General features: G+C 39.8%; 1 protein-coding gene across 1 annotated transcript in view; it reads right to left on the reverse strand.

Annotated features, from left to right (window-relative positions):
* LOC120896816 (dopamine D2-like receptor) overlaps positions 1–22,773 on the reverse strand; it is a 128,048-nt gene that overhangs the window by 86,813 nt on the left and 18,462 nt on the right. Inside the window, 1 exon segment of the mRNA XM_040301270.1 lies at positions 6,268–7,482. Coding sequence (XP_040157204.1) covers positions 6,268–6,703 — 436 coding nt within the window. The 5' untranslated portion in view covers positions 6,704–7,482.

Below are 22,773 nucleotides of genomic sequence, written 5' to 3' on the forward strand. Positions count from 1 at the left end.
TGTAATGTAACACCTCGTCCTTCATATAAAACTTGCTGTTTATTGTTAGGATTAGAGACGCCTCAAAAGAGACGTTACGTTGCACAGCTGAATTTTATATCTAAGTTACTTATAGGTGAAACTGACGCGTTTGAGCTACTAACAAGATGAATGCATGAATGTAGGTACCACCTAGAACTTTTCGCAACTACCGACCTCTAAGTACTCAACTAGTAAAACGAGCTTATAGTGAAAAGGACCCCATAACTGCGATGGCTCAACGCTTACTATGATAGTTTTGACTGGTATCATGCGACTTACTTTTAAGCTACCTTAATATGCCTGCGTGTTTTTGTTAGGTATTCTATGTTTTATTTATTGTTAGTCTTAAGAGTTAGGGTAATTTAAAGCCATAAGGCCACTTCTTCCGGAAAATTACTTTTTTTAAATAACAATTTTAAATAACATTAAAATACACAGAAAAAACGCTTTGTCAAGTATAAAAAAATGGTTTGGTTAAAATATAGTACTACTTTATCTTAATTTAGAAATGAATCTGTTAATCTCAAATACACTGCGTTTACTAATTTAATACAGAAATTTGACAAACTTTAATTTAATACCACTAACCTACACTATGTACGTAACTGTTTTTTATTGACCAACTTTATTTTATTTTTTACTTCATCCTACAAAATTGAAAGACTGCTTACTTGTGTTACATCACGTTCAAAATGAATGGTGTTGATTTGATCGGATCGTTTTTCTACTTTATTCATGACACGGCCAGTTTCGCTTTCGCTCATCAAAGAAAGTACACCGGCTAATCAAATCTGGCACCTTTTGCACCGTCTCCACCTTCATGGCTAGCCAAACTTGCCGGATGATTTAATTCAATTATTAATTAAACGCAAGGATTGCTGTGCAAATTGACGATGAATATTTTCTCGAGAAACGTAGGCTAGCCGACAAGGTGTGAGGTACCGGAAAACTTTAAATCTCATCGGAAAATGCTACCATCCGTCTGTTCTTCTCATCGCGAACGAAAATCCTACCTTACACCTGATATTGTTACAGCATTAGCAGGGTTGGAGAAAATTAGGAAGCTAAAGTGTAATCCGTCCCGGAGCCAATTTTAAACAGCGCCTTTTTGGGCTATCTGTTGCTGGCAAAGATGCTGATTGGAGAGTAACGTTTCAAGCCATGGGCAGTTATTTTATGCTTTTGCGAAACCAACAACATCAAGGAAAACCTTTGTTTCGAAAATGAATTGTTTAATGAATACAAGGCAAATGCGTCCTTCTTCTTCTAGGAAATACGTTAAACAAAATCCAACTGACTCGTTATTTAAAGATAAATTTATCAATTCCAAACTAGTTGTTGAATATTATCAAATTTCTATATAAAATCGGCTTAAATATCGTTATCAAACGTTAGTTTGAAATAATTTTCCAAGAATATTACAAACATTTGCAAAACCTTTATTTTTATTTAGTTTGGTGTTATGAACACATTTTATATCAAACAACTTCATTTCAATTCCCAAAATCCCATAAAGCGGTTGATAAAAAATGGTTTATTATATCACGTATAGAGACAGTACCATTGTAATGTTTCTCTTCTTGACTTTATATCATTAATTTGCCGCTATCAATCTTGCGATAAGGCTAAACATTTTTCCCAGTTTTACATGTACCACATGAACACAGGCCATGTTTGTGGAGGATATGCGAGGAAATTTAGTTCGAAAGCAAACATTAGCATTGTACGCCTGTAATGAAATTTCATCATACATCCATCGAACGGAAATTAATTTTTTTTATACTTTAAACACAAATGAAAAACATTTTTTTTTTACTTATAAGATGGAAAAAATCACATTTTTGGCAAGATGGGAGCTGATAGAACGCATCATCGATATTCTTTATTTAATTCTGCAACGGTATATATTGATCTACTATCAGTGGTGGATTTAACGGTACGCGGACTGAGTGTTCGCCGAGAGCCCCGTTGATAGTATTTTCAGCGTATACAACAGTGTGTATAGTAGTCTCATCGAGAACTTCTCTGCCCAACAGGGGCTCCATGGACGAAGAGACTCTTACTTGGTCTTTGGTACTTGGTGTCTAAAAATGATCTACAGCTAGCCCTTGACAATTTTTTTTATTATATCGTTTCATAGACTTTCATAGATTTTAATAATTTCCAATTTTGGCAACACCGGATAAAGGCAGATGTTAAAGGAATAAATTAGGGATTAGGTATTAAAAAGCTAAATAAATAAATTAAATTATTGATACATAAACAAATTTGTTAATTTCAACTGATTAGGTGTTTTGGGCAAATGACAATGCTCTGTATGTTTTCCCGCTCGACTGACCTTGAAACATGTGATACTTTTTAAGTACAATTTCTCGGAACTGAGACTCAAATTATTTAAAACATACAAGAAGATATTTCACGATCTTGTTTTCTATCAATTTGAGTAATTTTTCTAGATCACATTTCCTCACTGAGCCCTAGTATCATGACACCATGGAGGAATTATTTGATGCTTCTTACCAGATTTAGTCAGTTTGTGCGTGTGATATTATTCGAACAAAACATTATTGTAACATCTCACTAATTCAAGCCATAACATAACCAGCTACAATGAAATGCAGCATGACCCATCAACCTAACGTAACCCATCTATTCTCCGGATCTTATTCGCCATCATGAAATGCACTGATTCCAGGGTTATATCTGATTTTTTGGACATTTCCACTTCTTTCGTTAGATATAATAGTCAAGGATAGCTTCTTACATGGCAGTTCATCACACAATTAGTGTCAGAAAAATGGCCTAACGCTGATCAAACGAAGTAGTAAAGTCTAGCACATGTCTTACAACCTTTTAAAATGGTTAGGATATGCATAGGAGTAAGATACGATTTTCGCTTCGTTCCTTGAACTTCCTCGTCTTTAATGCCTCTCTGACCACTCGTAGCGCAATTGAAACAACAAAAAAGCATTAATTTAGAAGAAAAAAAAGTCACAATCAGATTGATAATAATAAATTTAATTCATGTCAACGTAGTGTTTGGCCAGCGTAAATGAGTAAAAAGCTAGATAGTCGAATACTTTTTGCGCACCCATCAAACGACTTTTTTTAATTTTCTATGTATTTTGGTTGCTATTGCGCTATTTTAATACTTATTTTTTAGCCTGTATCTTTCACCTGAATATTTTGGCTATACGGTAATTATATTCTGAGCATGGTTTCTAGGAGCATGTCAAGCACGTTACCCCAAACACATCGTGAACAGATATAGATAAACAGCAATAGAGCAATAAGACACGTTCATCTTAGCAACGAATAAAAACTAGAGATGTGTCCCAAGAAACAGAATTCACATGGTTCATTCTTTCATACGAAGGAACGAACGACCTGTGTTCATTTAATCAACGTTCATCGGTTCTTTATAAATCATAGTGTACTGAGTTTTTCACAAACATAGTCTTCTAGTACAGGTCGTTCATTTCATCCAATACGAGTATAAACGTGAACCTCATGATTGTTCGTCGAAATGAAGAGCGTCCTAGTCTATCAAATAATAGAACGTAAGATGCATATGAAATAGTTGATGACAATAATGCTCTCAAACTACGGCGATGAGTCAACCATTACATTTTTATAGCCAAAACAGAAGCGACTTCGATTTTAAAAAAAAATGTAAAAACGTGTAAATATAATGCAATAAAAAAGCGCCAGACAACCGCAAAGAAAAATACAACTAAAACAATAAAAACACGCACTTTTTTAATGCACTTGAAACAAAAAAAGTTACCTATAAAACGAGAGGTTTGTTTCATTACTCACTTACTCACTAACACAAAACAAATGCCAGCTTAATAAAAAATTGTGATAAAACAGCTGAAAAATGAATACATTCCTTTGAATTCTATATATCTGTCTGAATCCGAATTGGGTAGAAGAAAGATGAAAGTTGAAAATTCACTAAAGTACTCATTTCTCTCTGGCACAAACAGCAACATACTTGCTGTCATGTTGACTATTAGGAACTTTCCAGACCTAAGACCGTGACCCTCATCGCGCAGTCAGTAGGACTGCATTGTATTGTCCTACCTCTGCATTGTAAGCCCAGTGCTCGACATTCCACTCTACACAATGGTCATTAACGCGCATGGCGCTAGTGCGATGGGAATAATTTTAATTTATTTCATGCAGAGGCTCCTCTTCTTTTAATTAACCGCTTGGATGCTGCTCACGGCACTTTTACTTTTACTGCCCCTCCTTTTTCTCTCTCTCTCTCTCTCTCTCTCACTCTCTCTCTCTCTCACATTCGCTCTGTGTGCTTCTATTTCTGCATAGAATATGTTTGCGTACACTTCACGCATATAGCAATACAAACATTCCCACACATACACTCTTTCAATTTCCTTCCAGCTCCAATTCCCAGCAAAGGTATAACATTATGTGCCCATTATTACATGACCATGCGAAACGATCCCGTGTTATCATTAGTAGCTACACCAAATGGAAAATGAAATGAAATTCACACAGCTTCCTGACTCACCTATACAGGAGATACAAGAAGCACTGCTGACCGCCATTAGGTTGGTTAAATATTTGTCTTTCATCAGTTCCAGGCCGCGCTCATGTTCCTCCCAGTTCCCAGCTATACAAAGTTATACGGCTTCATCAAATCATCATCATCTTCTCGAAGGGTTAAGCTACCTGTTGAATGCACCGGGTGCATTTATGTTTCAAGTTTGGTGGTGAATTTTCCCAAATGCATCATAAGGATCCTTAGGAACAAGTACTTCATGCAAATAAATATTAAATAAAGTAGCGTTTCGGCCATTTTTTCATATTCGTAAGTACTGCTGTGATGAAAACAAAGACGAATATTTTTTGTAATTTTTTTTTGGTCCTAGGACCATCTAAAATTTCCCATTACTCTCTGGCCCATTTTGTGTTGCATTGTATGCTCTCCCGCTTTTTCCACGCTCTCCCTTCGCTCATGTTAATCACTAAAAGCTTTTCCCCATAATGTTTCAACAAAAACACAAGGTTTTCATCAGAAAGAAAAACGGCCAACCTCACCAAGTCGTGACGAACCATCAAGCATTTAGAGTCATCCGCCTGATGGTGGGAAACAAGTTTTACGTGAACCATTTATGTCAGTACCCTACAAAATTTCGTAATCTCGTTACATCTGGCTTTTTCTTTCGTTCTCCGGGCTTCAAGCGAATTGCCAGGTCTGCTCCAGCCACAATTCACAAAGACGAAAAAAGGCGCACAACCACAGGAAGTTTTGAGCTATGTTCCGTAATGGAAAATATTCTAATCCCAGCGGAATGTACACATACACATAAACACAGTTAATGTAGTGAATTCGGCCAAGATTTCGTAGCCTTCCTTGCCATCTACCTTTTTTTCATTAAATTCAAATGAACATAAATAATGCGTTGTCTTTACGAAAGCCCTAACGGATGTACCATTACCATGCCCAGGGCACATCATATTACATTCTACGAGATTTGATGGTACTCTTCTGGACAATCAACTTTAAGCTACCGTCCATTATAGAGTGATAAATCATCGCTGTTCGGACAGCGCGTACAGTCGACTCTAAAGCACTGGGCCATATTTAACATTGTTTTCAGCAGTATCCTTTTTATTATCTAGCGGCATCTCCGGTGGAACATTCCTTCCACTATTACCGACAATTTTCAAAAACTACCTAGTTTCCTCAACCTAATTTGGACCAGTACGACAATGTGTACATGGTCAGTATAATATGGTTTTACAAACATGTTTTCTCCTTCTTAAGCCTCCTTCTTTTTTTTTGACAGAGATCAAAACACAAATCATTCATTTCTTCTGCTTAAGGAAACAAAAATTACAAGCTCTAGCACATATTCTTTAAAGAAAAAGCTTTGACGACAGCAAAGGTTACAAGCATGTTGAAGCAGAATGCGCCTTTAAGGATTCCCAAGCACGGCCCAATCCCTGTCCATGATGGAGGAGAAGCAAAAGTTTGCACAACTCCTGAAGGACAAAGTTGCGTACACGGTTGCACAGAGCGTGTTTTTCGTGGGCGCTGTGCAGATCGAGCATTGGCCACTCCTTTTTGGAGCTTGCTAGCCCAGTGCAACTAGCATCGTCCGGCTGCCAACCAACAGTTAATCAGGATTTACAACGATGATTTTACACGACGAGCACAAACAGGCGAGTCGAAGTTAAACAAAAATAACATTTCAGTCAAAAGCTTTCCCTTACCTTCCGTTGGTCCGATGCAGGTCGTGTTGGAAAGGGAACAGTTTACGGCCAGACCGGTCGTGTCATTCCCGAACGTCCCGTTAGCGTTGTAGAAGATCGACCCGATATCCTCGGCTAGCAGTTCGAAGATGGAACCCCGCGAGTCGGTGCTATCGCTTATAGGCGATTCCAGCGAATCGTTGTAGGGGGCCGGATCATCCGCATAGTACTGGTCAGTGTCGTTGCTGGCAACATTGGAGGACGCGTTGGATAGCATGGTAGCCACCGTCGAGACGCTGACGGTAGGTGCCGGTGTGTCCGGTGGTACCCGCACATCCAGCGCGGTATCATTGTAGACGCTCTCGCCGAAAAGTCGAAAGTAGTCCGGCGACTCCCAGCCGCCATTCCAGCCAAGGGACGTTTCGTTCTCTGTCGCAGGCATCATGACATACACCATGGAAGGGCAGCGCCTTTCTCTCTTTCTCTATCTCTGGGGTAGTCACTCAATGGGCGTTGGAGGAGCTCTAGTCGAAAGATACGACTATGGTTACGACTCTGGAGTCTACTCGTACTGGCGGGACACTGATTTCAGAGTCGTAATTTGATTTGACCACCCCATAGGAACATCTCCTTCGATGGAATATGGTCCTGGAGAGCACGCCAATTTCCCTTACCACACCATTTCATTGGATGATTCCTTTGCTCGATTGCTTTCCTTTCTATTTCTCTCTCTCTAGTTATCTGTTTCGCTTGTGCTAATGCAACCTCTCTTCTGTCCTCTATGCCTAAGTATCAGGAACCAGGTAATGCAACATTTGTGGCGCGTTCCGTACTAACCTGCACCTGATGCCCAACACGACAGTAACATGAAACTCCGCTCGTTTCAATTTCAGTTCTTCACCATCGGTGAGTGATATTTAGCATCTCTTCCCACTCCTTCTCTCATTGTTTTAACCGCCTCATTAACGAGAGATCAATTTCTCGGATTTTGCTCCCATGTAACTTTCCGGTAAATAGAAAACTACACTGCTAATACATTATCCACAACGACACGAGCTGTAGCGATGGGGCTAGCATTTTTCTTAAAACCTTAATGTACGCATACTCTCACAATCAGATACACTTATCGTTTGTTTATGGCACTTCGAACCATACTTGTGCACACTTTCCAAACCATATCGCACAGATGCACTTACACTTGCTGTTTCTGTAACCATGAACACACCATTTTTTCAACTGTTATAAAAAATAAAACAGAAAGTAGATTAACAAACAAATCCACTCTCAGAATACGCTGCAATTACACAACCACATTTTCACTCGATAAGAAAATAAGTTTACCTTCTACATAAAAAAAAATCCGCCCATTAAGCTCATACAGTATCGTAACAAAAAATTAAAAAAGAGATCCCTAATTAACTCCTAATTATAGCATGCATTTTTCATCCATTCCACGTTCAGCCTGTATCCAAGGGCCATTTTGAATCTGTTGCATTATTTTTTTTCTCTCTCTTACAACCGGAAAGCTGATTTTTGTGTGACCGGTGTGGTAAATTTAAAATCGACTACGAATAAAGCTTGTAATTACTTTCGTCACATTGCTGTTCGTTTGAAACGGGTGTCGCTGTAATAATTGCGAAATTTAATCTGATTTAACACTTCTCATCTTTCACTTGCACGTTGGGTGGAAATCCTGATCCAGATGCACAGTAAACCAGTCCTACCACTACTTTCCAGTTCCCAGCACAGTTTATTATATTTTAATTAATCGCACGAACACTGCACAAGGGCACTTTTTTGCTGCATGCTCAGCTGCCGTAACAGTTAGCCATTCGTATCGGCACTGATCTTCCTTGTAAAAGTACATCATAATGACGCTGGAAAATATCCAACCAATTCCTGGCCACAGTGCAGCTCGTTGATCTCTTCGTGGGAAGCTTTGATAAGCTTGATCTGGAATGAAAAGTGTCGAAAGAAGAGGAAAAATTAAATAATACTCACACAAACAGTACTTCCAGCAAGTAATTTGATTTCGATGTAAGATAAAGCAATATGAAATGGAACACCAAACACTCTGGCTAGGACAATTGGGATAATAATGGTTATACCTTTATAGTCAATCATTTATTTTGTTTCTTGTTTTGTTTTGTGTAATAACAAGGAATGTTATTCTTATTTTAATGGTAAGCTCCACAAAGCCACGAGTGAATGCAATTAAAGAAGACTCAGCATGAATCGTAATGGACAAACTTTTACGCTCAGCAAAACAAGCCCCAACTGTAATGGATCGTGAAAGATGGTGCTGGAAAAGAAAAGCTTTACCAAACCTATAGCAAACCATCCGACGGTCTAACGTACGGATTGAAACAGCCACCGATGAAAAGTGGAAAAACTCGTAATTTAACAGAGCCCGCAACTTTGGACATTAAATTATGATTCCGAATTAAATATGTCATGCCTGTAGTAACTCGATCGCAGCTACCTTCTCTTGTAAGCAGCCTCTCAAAGTAAGTTTCTCTATCCATAAGGTACACGGATCTCTCCGAACCATCGCCAACAGCCATTACAACTGTCGACAAAGTTCTTTATTTCCCGGATCACCGCTGAGAACGGCGTCGAAAAGAAAATTGCAAGACGTGTGGAATGATTTTAACCCACAACGCACAAAAAGTTTACTGTTTTTTCCTGTTACAGCTTTTCCTGTCTTACCATTGAGCTGCCTCAACCGAGAAGCTTTGAGGTATTCAGCTGGAAACCGCATCATGGTGAGCTTTCCGGTTGGAAACAAATGCGTTCACTACGCCTTCTAGTCATATTGTTAGACAAACGTGAGTATTCAAACTGTTTATAACTATTTGCAACAGCTACCTAATCTTCAACTAGTTTTTAAATATTCAAATATAATCATAATCAAATATAGCTTTAATTTATCATTTTCTCTCCCAAAACTCACTATGTAAATTTATTCTCGAACTTTATTCACTTTATACCACAGTGCTTTTCATTCGGTTTGTCTACAGCATTGAACCAGTTGAAGTATGATACAACTTTATGCAGGAATCCCCTTATATATGAAAGTTTGTTGAAGCTATTCTCGAAGAAAAACCGACAGAACTGAACCCCTTGTGAATGAAGCTGAAGGGATGTTAACTTTCGTAAAGCCCTCAACACGCTTTGACGCAACTTGTAGGTCCTGGACTAGGGATATTCACTAGTAAGAGCGAAAGTTAAACCAAAACTGCAAACCTTCCCCCCGCCTCTCGGCTTTAGTACGCCATGACTAACCTCTCTGACCAGTTTCACGTTGACGTTGGTAAGTCTTTCTCCTTTCTATTTGAATTATGGGTTAAAGTTTTCCCTTCCTGGGCCCACGGAGCCTTATGCCCCAAAGACGCGGCAATTAACATGCATGCGCTGCAAGAAACTGACCGGCGATAGCAACCTCCTGTTAACCGGGACTCATTTTCCTTTGTAGCAATGTACACGTGATAGCCGCTAGTATCGACCAGATGGTGTAAGACCGGAAAGTTATGCCCCTTTATTTTTTCTACACGTAAAAAGTGTTCTACAGGTTGCTCCGGCAGCGACGCGTCCTCGGGCTGACAGGATTCTCATTTTACCGTACCCAAGGGAAGGAACGGCAGCAACGTGTTGCCTTATCCGGTTATTCTTCGTGTAGCCTTTATTTTTTAAATTGCATTGCGCACAGAAGTTTCCATTGCAATGCAGCCCCACCCGTTTGAGTGCACCGGGAATGGTGCGAGAAACATGCGGCCCTTCTCGTCTGCAAGCTGTCCAATCTATTCAGCCCTTTTAAAACGATGCACTCTAATGCACCACCCCTAGAGCACTATCTTGGCGAGCAATCTGCTACGTAATGCAGGCGAGTCGAGTACTCTTTTCCTCCTGCAGCGCTAGTAATGCAGGACAGTGCAACGTGACACGCTATGCACGGTGGCTAGATTGTGGGTTGCGTTGGTTGGTTTTTGCTCACCAGTTCAATCCCCCCGAAGGCGATGCGGGCAATAATAGACAATCGTACTACCTGTAGTGAAACCGTCCTAAAGCATCTAATATGAACACTCGGGCGAAGCGGAAAGAAGATACCAAGGAGCGCTACACGATGCTAGTTGAGCTACGGAAAGAATAATGCTGACACGTGAAGAAAGCATAACAGCATGGAGCGTCTGTACGCCAACTCAACTCCGTTGTTGTTTTCGCCACCTTCAACAGTAAACCACCCATTTATACCGTACAACCCTGCTGCGGATTGAGTCAACAGCTAAACAGCGCAGTCGGCAGTAGAATGAAGTCTGGGTGAATTGTTAGCAAAATCAATCAGAGTAAACTATTTATTGAAATCAATGAAGTAGCTATTTCAATTAATATTTCATCAGTGTGACTTCGTCACGTCATCGCCAACATGTAACTGCCCGGCTGTACAGGAAGTTATTAACTTAACTTCACCTCACTTCCTACAGAGTGGTCGGTTTTGGGGCGAAGCATTACATTTTTATGACACATGCTAATTTTCTCACCCAAGACGCTCATCTCGTTGCAAAGCGGCTTTCGCCACGTTGTCTAGAGACCGTTGCCATAGCTGCTACATTCCACGGCATAGACGACGCAAGACGTCGAAAACGATTCAAAACTGTCAAGCAACTGATGAAGGAAGAAGGCCCTTGAGCTGAAATTCTTTGGCCGGTGAGTGACATTTTCTCAAAAAACCACATTTTCACCATTGCCAGAGCATTCTCCCGGCAAGAGCTCAAAGCAATAACGACTATGGCGACAAGGGTGGGCACATTCCATCCGGTGGGATGTGTTCTTGAGAGGTACGCATGCCGCACTGTCAGACAAACGCTGGTTTTGAAGCACACTGTGTCCTTCGCCAAACGAACCCAATCTGCCATGCCACGAGACACACGCACATTGCTCAATCACCCGCCAACGACCCACTCCGTCCATCAGAGGGGAAACTGCGTACGGATTCCAGGCGGGAAAGCTCCCTTTCTTGCTTCCCTGCTAGTCAATATCCTGGCGAATGTTATCTGTACGGTACGACTCCGTATATTGCATCTTGTCGTGAGCGTTACGTAATGAAGCGCATCAAATTTGACGCCTGGCTGTGCCTTCGGTATGAGTTGTGTGTGTTTTTTTAGCTGATGAAGAAAACATCAAATAGTAAAAGTGTCTGCTCTTTGCTTCACTTTTTGCTTACTTGGTTCAATTTCGTTTCTCAAGTAAAAGTACTCAATATATCGTGGCACATAACCATTCAATTATGTTTGCCTAACGATGTTGCTCAAGGTGATTGAAACAGCATTAAAGCGCTAAGCACGTATCAATAAAGTGAAGTAGCAGCGAGCAGAATTTTGGCACCTATGAAAGAAGAAAAAGCCTTCCTAAACTCATGTATCTTTATGGCACATTCCAGGTGCTTCATTTTATTTTTGCAAATATTCTTCTAGGAATTAATAAACAATACATTTGAGACTACAAATGTTTTAAATAATACTACAAAACTACTATCAATAATGGTTGTAGTTTACTTAAAAACAGCTTTTACGAAATGCGGAAAAAGTTATTTATTCTAACATGAAATACCCTCTGATTTTGCATCATTCGGTTCAAATGTAATCGTAACTTTTTGGTTGTCTGGTCACAAAATTGTCGAAAAATCATTGAAAATAATTAATTCCAATATGTAACTGATGTATCTGATTATTTTATCTTATTGCATAGTTTTTTAAAACAATCAAATATGTACACACATTTTACATGAATAAGGTAACTTCTGCTTAAATTAAGTTATCCGACACAAATGCTAAATGATGACATAGAAAGGACAATGTATCCGATCAAATCAGGAATGAGAGTTAAAGTTATAATTCAAAGTCCAATAACGAATACTCTTCAAATATTTCAAATTGAAAAAAACATTTTACGATTATATTGAACTACAGTGAACCCTCTCTTATTTGAGAGGAGATGGGACTGTCGAATAAGAGGGGTTTTCAAATTACAGAGGTGAAAAGTGAATGAAAGGTCCATCCAAACAAGAAAGAGACAGAACATTTAGTATGCAGCCTTAACTGTTGCTATAGGAAACTGCGAACAGGATTGCCAATTTGAGCATACATCTTTCAATAACCATGGCAACACCATACACAAATAAGAGGGACACAGATTTCAGAGGTTTTCCAAATTAAAGGAACAAAAATGTACTGGAAATCAAGGGACTGTGCCAAATGTTCAAATAAGAGAGGTTTTTCAAATTGGAGAGGTGTCAAATAAGAGAGGGTTCACTGTACATAGGAACGCCGTTTATCCGGACTTATCGAGACTCGAGACTCGCCAGAGATACTCGAATAACACGGATAATGGGCTCATGTATTTTTTAAATCACAAATTCTCGAAGAATTTTTGGGTTTTCTTTGAATTTGTATTATGTTTTGGTAAAACCTAGTCAGTTTTTATGAATTTAACCAGTTAATTTGGCCTGGTTACAGTGTTATGCAAATTAATTTCATAAATGACCATAATTGTAGGATGCGTGCAAAAGATTTTTAAACAGACAATGCAAATTGTTGACGACTTTTAAGGGGCATATTAAAAGAAACTGATTCAGAACCCATACCGATCCTGGGAACGGATGTGAAATGACTAATAACTACTTTTTCGGGATAACCATCGCACTACAACTACTGAACACTTTTTACTGAACACACAGCTTCCGCACCTACACTGGCCCTAGAACTGATCCTATCCCCTTATCGGTTCTTTAACTTATCCTTACATTATACCTTATCATCTTGGAATTGATCCCGATCCTATACCAGGAATTGTCTTGGAATTGGTCTTGACTCTATACCGGTTCTGGAACTGATCCAAAAGCCGTACCAGCACTTGGAGGTGATCCCGACCTCATACCAGAACTTACACTTCATCCATACCGGTCCTGGAAGTGATCCTGACCCCAGAAAGATCCTGTAACATATACCTACCTGTACTGGAACTGATCCCAAACCCATACTGGTCCTAGATCTGATTAAGATTCCATATCGGTCCTTAAACAGCTCCTGGCCCCATACTGATCCTGATACTATTTCCTTTTTTAACTCGGGACCAAAACAGTACCAGCAGCTGTCTCAACCATGGAATTATCCAATCTAGTGTTTTTTTTTTTCATTTTTTACATTGGGGGATCCCGCAATATTATCGTCAACCCGGAAGACTTAAAAACATACCAGGCCTGGTTTAAAGCCTCGTAGGGGCCGTCACCATAAGCAAGTATTTATTACCTTATTGCGTGGTACTTAATAATTATAGAAAGCTTGCAAGATCTGGCATTACCTATCGCCCCTAAAAGAAGGTTATGTGTTGCAGTTTTTTTGTAGAAATGTTGTCAGAACATCTGCAGTGGCAGCCACCTATATTAGGACCACCGTTGAGGCTTCTTGAACAGTCCCTTGGACCACTTTTTGGAAAATATTCCTCACACGTCGTTGATCACATTCTTTAGATAGGTTTCAGCAAAAACTTAGGCCCATTGGCCCCTCTTTGAAAAAATTTCGAAAAACCACAGAAAAGCGTTAATCTATTGAATTCCAATTGTAATTTGCATTGTTCTGATTTGTCCAAGGTGATTTGTCAATTGTTGCACACTTAAGGAAACAGCGAACGTATTTCATATGTTTGACTTTATCCATAGTCACAATATTCTGGTTAACGGCAATAAATTCGGCAATACCGGTCTGGTGGTACAGTCGTCAACTCGTACGACTTAACAACGTGCCCGTCATGGGTTCAAGCCCAGAATAGACCGTGCCCCCATACGTAGGACTAACTATCTTACTATGGTAACAATAAGTCACTGAAAGCCAAGCTCACTTCACTAGTGGGTACTGGCAGGTCTTGACCGACAGCGGTTGTTGTGCCAAAGAAGAAGAAGAACGGCAATAAATACTGAGTTTTAAACCTATTCAACAATCGAAATGTTGAACATTGACAAAATTGCAAATTCTATTATACCACACTTTCCAATACACTGAAATAGACAAAAATGAGCCCTGAAACGGACGTTTATCTATCAGATCGTGTTTAGAACAATACGAAACGCGTTCGTCCTTGGTTCAAGTCGGAATTCCGCAAAATAAATAGCAAACTTGCACCTGCTGCCGCACGCTAATGGTAAACAAAACACTGTCAAAATGATGACACGATGAAAAAAGGAGCTTTGGGCCAATGTCTTTGAAAGAGAACAGGTTGATGTAAATCCTGTTACTAGGTTGCCATTTTCAGCTCGCTTTTGACAGTTTCATGAAAAAGTGTTTACAAACAAACGGGGATAGCTGCAGCGGAAAAAAGACGAATTTTATATAAAGAACATTGTAATGCTTAAACTTCCTGCAGCCAATCACTAATAGACAAATAGGCAGAAGTCATTTGAGTTCACTCAGTATTCAGAAACATTCATAGAACTTTTTCATTTTATGTTATTTCGTATCCACGAAGCACTACAGTTTGCAACGGTCTTGCCGGATGAAACAAAAGCTTATTAGTCATAAAACAGCACAATACATGTGTACTGGATATGAGAAGTCCTATTAACATTCCATTAACCACTGAGAGTAAACTGAAATATCAAATCGGCACACACCGGTACAATATCTTCCATTGCTTATAATCCAGCGACAAATCATAAATGAGATCCTTGGATTGTATCAGACAAATAACATTCTAAAAAATAAACAAATAACGTGCACAACATCCCAACTAAATCGAGTAAAGAGCTTCAATATCGATCATTTCATAATTTTCAGTAAACAGCTCATCATATCTTCCGATTTGTGCATATTCCGCTTAAGAAGATACATTTTTGATTTTCGAAAGCAGATATTGTGTCTCCCCCAAACCCAAGGTGGAATATAGAGGAGGTGTCTTCTTGGCGTTTGGCATGTTGCCATTTTGAGATACAGTTTGACAACAGCCGTCGATATTTGTTTACAGGCAACAGCTGCATTATAACGTGTAAAATGTCGATTTATGGAGTGTGGATGCAAAATTCGAATTTTTAATGCTAAAAAAATGTTTATTAAACGAAAACAATTCATCTATCACATCCAAATACCAGAAACATTTGTCGCATTTGACAACTGCCGTCGATCCTGGTTCTGTGCTTTTTTCTAAAGCCTCGATGCCCAATTGTTCTACATGACGACACCTCCTTTCTACCCACTTTGCCCCAAACCCTTTAGCTTTACCTGTCAGATTTGTCACCTGTCAAATAGTTCCTTTCGCTGTAAATGTCACCTCATCTGATCGTGGGGCTAGAAAGATATTCATGTTGAAGAAAACTAATGAAGGTGTTGCTATGAAGCATCCAAGAAACTACGGGGAAAACCTGGCATCCTTGAATCAATATTTTTGTGAACTGTAGAATGAATTTTGGATGCCAAATTGCATATGCAGCTTAGAGAACATTCGCCTTAGGGAGACATTCATCTAGAAGAGACACAAAGTGTATGGAATATGACGGGACCCTCAAAATGTTCATCTTAAAGAAACAATTCTACATCTAGAGACTACATCTTAGAGAGATTTCTCTGTATTTTGTTTAACAATCTTATCTACAGCAGACCTTATAATTCTAAAGTTTTCGCGATTAATGCTATAAAAAACACATATGTAGTTATTTCACCACATAAAAAAATACTTTCAAAGTAAAACTTTATACGTAGCTTGACGCCAAACCAAAATGTACGACATACTTGTGACGGCTAGTAAATATTCTCCACTTGAACCATTATTCGATTCCCTTTCCATGTCGGTCAGTTGACGCAACGAGGCTTCGAAGGATTTGCACCATCATGATTAATGAGATTCACAAGCTTCGCTTCATGCTGTTCGGACACTAGCAACATTCGAGCCGCCGAGCGAACGTTTCTTAGCATACCATCGCCATCTAATACCGGTGTACTCATTGCTACGTTCAATCACGTAAAATTCCGCGCCCTGATTTATGTGTACTTTATCAAATGAAACTTGCGCTTGACTTGTTTCCACACCCCACCATCGCCATCGTGTTGGGATCGTGTTGACTATCTATTCGTTCAATATACATCCCCTTCAGCTTTCCCCGACATGAAGGGCGCTCAAAACTGGTAAAGTTTGAAGGAAAAAAAATGTATCCAACGATAACGCCTTCAACCGTCCGTCTCAAGTTTCGTGCGATTCAATTCTAACGCAACGACTGGCTTTGGCTGTACTTCACGTTTGACAAATGGCCTATCTTTTGCACGAAGTATTTCACCATCGACTTTAGGAGTTTTCATTCAAAGGAAGTGAAAATATCTTCAAGCAATTAAATAAATTGCAAACACGGTAGAAAACTCCTGTAGGCAGCCTGTATCTTACAGAGGATACGTATACTCTCTGTATGCTGCGGAATGAAAACATTCCTTGCCGGATACCTCGCTTGATTGAAGCTGTACGATTCCCTTATGGTTTCTTACTTCTCAAAAAAGCTATTGGGCTCAGTATGTGGGTCAAGTTTTGGCTCTGTTACATAATTTTTTCACAAAAAAGTAATCAATCCATATAGGCAACCCATTACGTACATATTTCCTATCGTAAACATTTCTGCACGCCCTTCAAAACACGACTCAACATCAGCTTACATCGTCCAATCGGGGAGTAAAACATCATCCATCCTAAAGCTGTCTTTTCGACAAAATAATTTGAAATGCTTGCTTTATTAAAACCCCTTTAGTGTCGTGTCGAAGACTTTACTTTTTCATAAAGGAATGTTGAAAGGAAATTCCCCATTCTTGCCCCACAAATGTCTAACAAAAAGGATCGCCGTTTCATGACAACGCTTGGAGCTAGTTTTACATATGTATTCATGAAACTTTATCTATTCCCAGACAAAACAGCTTTTTCTTTACAGTATGGGAGCATTCAAAAAGGCACAAGCACTAGCAGAAGCTTCATTTCTTCACGTCATTTACAGGCCATCATAATTGGATGGTCAAATCACATTTTTCTCCTTTAAGACCTAACGTTTCTACTGTGTGAAAACGTTAAAGCTACAGTGGAAATTGAAATAAAAATAGTTTGTAGGCCAACCTAAAAAAATTCAACAAATATAAATATTTATTTCAAATCTGTCGAATACATTCTATAGTTTCTTGCTTTACTTTATTAGGTGCTAGTAAAACTACCAATAATAGTTTGAAAAGATTTATCCAATTATAAGTGATTCCAAAAACTTCTAACATAACTCATTTAATTAATTAAAATTTGGCTCCCTGGAACCTAACACCAACAAATTGCATTTTAATAGATGCATTTGCTTCACTTCCCTCCAATATATCGCTCAGGGTAAACTTTTTAATTTATTTACAATCTACGGAACGAAAATGAGCAAATTGTTTACTCGGTTGCCTTTCTAGTCCGCCCCTCATGAATACATTCGGATGAGTTAGGACACTTAACACGAAAAAAAATACACATGTAAGAAGAAAACACAATCTGCAGCCCCAAAGCTCAATCATGCCATCGCCAAGGAGCCGGTGTGCAACCTGGAAACCAGACATCAACCTAGCTGCCAACGCTGAAAGCATCGCCCTCCATAAAGACGGTAGCAGCATGCTTTATTCCTACATCCATTGAAGCCAATGATATGTCTCTGTGCCTGCAACAAACTAGAAGCGCGAGCGGAGCAAAATTTGCATTTGCATCATTTCCCGTTCCACTGTGCAACCATCGTTGGCATTTTTTACTCCTGCCGTATCCCGCAGGAATGTTGATGTATGGGGTTCATTTTAACTATCTTGCCACGATCATCCTCTGGCCGTGTCCCTTTATACGATATTATTTTCCCACTCGAGGTCCTTGTTAGTATGCTTCCTAGTCAGCCATTGCCGGTAAGCGACGGGATGGATGCAACCGTACAGGATAGATGCTATTGCATTTGATCATTGCGCTCGCCCGCTTATCTTGCTGATGGATCTGTTTTTGCCTTACTTGCTCCTGATTTCTTGTGGCTTTCCTGACGTTTGTTCGCATGGTCGAGCTTCTGGGTCGTACAGTTTTTGTTTGTTTCTGCACTTTTTTTCGTTTCGCTTCTTTTACTTTACTTCTGAGAAAGTTACCTCTGCATACTTTACGTACCACCTTATCGTTCACTTAACCGAAAATTTCCAATTAGCATCATGCAGACAGATTTTCTACTATTTCCCATGGATAATAGGACGGTGTGTGGGCTGCTGAATCAGTTCCATTTACCTCGGTGCGAACGAAACGTCTTCGCTCGCACTTTTCGACTTTTAATATTCTCTCCTTGCCATGCTTTCACACACTTCAACTACAACAAAGACCAGAGTCCTGTCTCCAAACACTTCAGATTTCGAAACCAACTTACCCGCTTTCCCTTCCCTTTTGCGAAAGCCTTTTTTGCACACATAAACACCATTATTCCAGTCGCTGTGATGTGGTGAACCGGAAAGCGAACCTTTAAAGTTCTCAAAGACGTGTAGATCCTAGCCCCATCGGCTCTGTTTTGCATCGTAATCGACCTCATCATCGGTCTTAACAGCTCCCAACCGGAGCCCCGTCAAAATACGACCCCGCAGTCCCAGGGCACATCCATACTGCCTACTCCGGCATGTACCATCCATGTACTACGCCTTTGCATTAGCACGAGCGTGAAGGTACGCAAACATGCATAAGATATAAGGAAAGGGATTCGGTTTTCCATATTTTTCTCGCTTTCCGTACTCTCGTGGTGCTTTGCTTTCTCCACATGGTTTCCGTCTGGTCTACTCACATCCTCGCGCAGAAAGCACTTTCCATTTGAAGCGTAGGACACACCCAACCCACCCCGTGCAAACAAGCAAATATTCGGTGCCGCCGTGTGATACTGGCGGATGGTTGGTCGGTCATGAATATAAAACTATTTTGCTCCCACTCACGCGTGAGGCGCGTTCACTGCGGCTCGTTGAAATTATGTTTCTTTTCATTTCTAAGCCAATCACTCGCGCCCGGCCGCCTGGATTCTCGCTACACCGGTCGATTGTCCTGCGACGGGAGCATCGTCGTGCCGCTGCACACAAGAAAGTCAGCATTTTTTACCTTTCATTTTCGTTTCTTCTTCTCAGCAGTAAGTCCGTTTTCTTGGCTTATTACTTTCTACTCGATACGGGACTGGCGAACACAAAGTGAAAATTCCATAACGAACAGAAAATTCATCCCTTCTTTTGCTTCCTGCCTCTTCCTGGCTTGCACCACTTAGCACAATCTTTTGGATGGTACGGAATTTCAAAAGATGCTCCCGTGTACCAACCCTCGTATCTCGCACGGATAATGCTCCTGTATCGAAGGATGAGTGTTTCTTGTTTTGTGCCAAACCTTGTTTCCCAGAAGACGAAAGCTCGTCCCGAGAATAGCTTCATCAGACACGGCCTTGTTTCTTTCTTTACTCATCCGTATTGCAGATGAATTGTTCTTCGTTATGCTCATCCACCAAGGGCCAAGGGTCACCAGCACTTGAATCCCCTGGGAGCCGTAGCGATCACTTTAATGTGCGCTCTCCAAGGTATCAATTTAATGTATTTTAATGTAATTTCTAAACATAAACTTATAGCAAAAGCGTTCGTTGGCATTTGTTACAAGACCTCAAGTATATTTGATTAGGTATGGCGAACAAGTCCCAATTCTCATATTCTTTGTTTAAAATCTGAGTAAATTGTCTGGTCAAATGTATGTCATCGTTGTACTTTCTGTACTGTTCTGTGTGTTTCTGTTGTACGTTGTAGATTCTCCTCGCTTATCTGAATGAAGCCTGATGTGTATATAAGATGTAATGAACACATAAAGGATTATTGATCTCATAAATAAATTAATTTTTTCTTCTTCTTCTTTGGCTCAACAACCTGTAATATGTAATGAGTTCGATGACTGTCACGGTCGCCATGTAATGAGTTCGGACGATAGCTACGGTCGCCATGTAATGCGATGATCGTACAACTGTACTTCGAGTACCGTCGCGGTAGGTCAGTGTTTCGCTGACATGAGCCGAGGTGGAATAAAACTTCGTTCGAGCGGACTTTCGACACTTGATCGTCCAGGCGATCATAGAAACCTTTAGGAGGTTTCCCTTACTGGAAACGTTGGAGTTTAGAAGCCTTACCTTGGGAAGGGGGACATAACTAAACTCTTGAAATAAGTTGGAAGGCGAAGAATTTTGGGCAGCGTAATGTCCTATCTTGACAGTCCGAACGAATCTGACTTCCCATGATCGGAGTTGGTTTTATTTATACTCAAATGAAGTTAAGGGTTTCTCACATTTGGTTCCGGGTTGTATGTTGGAAAGTTATTGTTTTCACTCAGCTAGTTTCGTTTGTCTTTTGTAGACAAGAACGATGGTTCTTGTCACTAAGTTCCTGTTTTGGGTTTAATGCTTATACTGTTCCTGCTTTGGGTTACATACTGTTCCTGCTTATGTTGTGCGTTTCGGTTGTTTTTGATAAGTGTGTCACATCTGTTATTTGTTTGAATGGACGGCCTGAACTCTTCCGGTTGCGGTGCTATGGTATGATCTGATTTACTGAATGTGTTATAATGAATGTGTTACAATGGTGTGGTTTGGCTTTCCAAAGTGTGTTACAATGTGTCTATAGCTGATAGTGTGTATTATAATAAGTTGTGTATAGCAGATATGCTACAAACCGTTGTCGGTCAAAGGCCTGCCTTTACCTCTTGTGGGTTTGGCTTTCAGTGACTAATAGATTTCCCCCCATAGCAGGATAGTCAATCCTACGTATGGCGGCACGGTCTATTTGGGGCTTGAACCCATGACGGGCATGTTGTTAAGTCGTACGAGTTGACGACTGTACTACGAGACCGGCCTAAATTAAATTTATTATTGTTTTATTTCAATGCCATAATTGATACATCGTATAAGAAACAACTTGGAGTATTAGCTTGGAAAAACTTTAGCTTGTAAGTTTTAATCAAATAAAAGTTTCCATAAAAAAGTTATTTAACCAAATCGTATCATTTTTTTAACGCATATTTCACATTATTTGTAGCCATAGCAATAGTAATTACAGTCTCGTTGGCCGGGCCTTGATTGCTATTCTTCCCGATTGACAGCACCTCACTATTCGCGATTTTCCCCTCGTCAAAAGCTTTTAGCTACTAATTATTGCTTTCCGTTTTCGTTCAAACAAATGTGTTAAACGGTGCGGACAAAGTGCGCGTAAATAAGGTAAATTTAGAACTTTTCCATTGCTCTCTCCCTCCTTTTCATACTTTTCAACACCACCACATCGCCGAACCCGAGCAGCAAAATGAAATATTCTAATTAATTATCGTCACCCTTACTGTCCACCACCCAGGCAATGTTCTCCGATCACCGACATTGCAGGAAGATGAGAGAGGACAAATTTATGCGTGAAACGCTTTGAAACCAGCATTCTATAGTACGCCACCTTCCGAAAAAGCAACTGAAGGAAATACTCTTCCAGTTTACACTTATAGCATACATTTCTTTCGATTTATTTTTTTGTTTTTCTATCACGATTTTTATCTTTTCATATTTTTACTAGACAGCGTACGAAACGAGACTAACCCAATGGACCAACAGCCAATCACCAATACCCTGGAGGCCATCAAGCAGGACGTGGTGTGCAATAAACATGAACTCATGACAATTCGAATAGAAATTGAAGGAAAATAGACGCCTGTTGCCAGTCGAACCGTTTCCTTTTTTGCACAAAAACCTTATTTGTCTTTGCAATGCCTTGTTTGCACGACTGCCCCATCTTATTCCCTTTTGTCTGAATGGATCAGTTTTATTTGGTTCCAATTTTTGTGCTACTTTGTTTGGATATTTCCCATGTTTATACATACACAAGCGGGCCTTTTCATTTGTTTTATGCTATGCTTTTTCGTGTTTCTTCAACAGATGAAGAGGCTGGTGGGTTGAAATCATAATCAAAACCCTGTGCGCAACAAACACTCCAGAGGCTTCACCACAAATATTTCGCTCTATAAATGGGCAAACTTCTTTCAGCAGTGCGATAGGATGTTTTTACCTTGTAATGACTTTTATGTGGAAGATTGTCTACGCTCGATTTTTCCAACAGCATTAAGTCTTACTTTCATTGTCCAGTTGCGGCAGTTATTATCAAGCTTTGTTACAATTGTATCTTTTTTCTTTTTTCTCTTTTTTTTCTAGCTGAACAAAGATGAAAATACACTTTCTGCTCGGGTGATCATATCATGTTAGAGAAAAAATTCCTTCGTTCCCGGTAAGGGTGGCCTGCGAAACATTATCATTATACGCAAAACAAAATGCCCTCAGATGGTTGCTCATGTTTCCACTCCAATACATACATATTTCCACTCCAATCCATCCCTAACGTACAAATAAACTAAAATGAGAATATCTCAAAACAACACATGCAAAAAAAACATTCTCCGAACCCCTCAGCGACCACCATTAACAACACGTGTACT

This window comes from Anopheles arabiensis, chromosome 2 (genome assembly GCF_016920715.1).
Source record: "Anopheles arabiensis isolate DONGOLA chromosome 2, AaraD3, whole genome shotgun sequence".
Lineage (NCBI taxonomy): Eukaryota > Metazoa > Arthropoda > Insecta > Diptera > Culicidae > Anopheles > Anopheles arabiensis.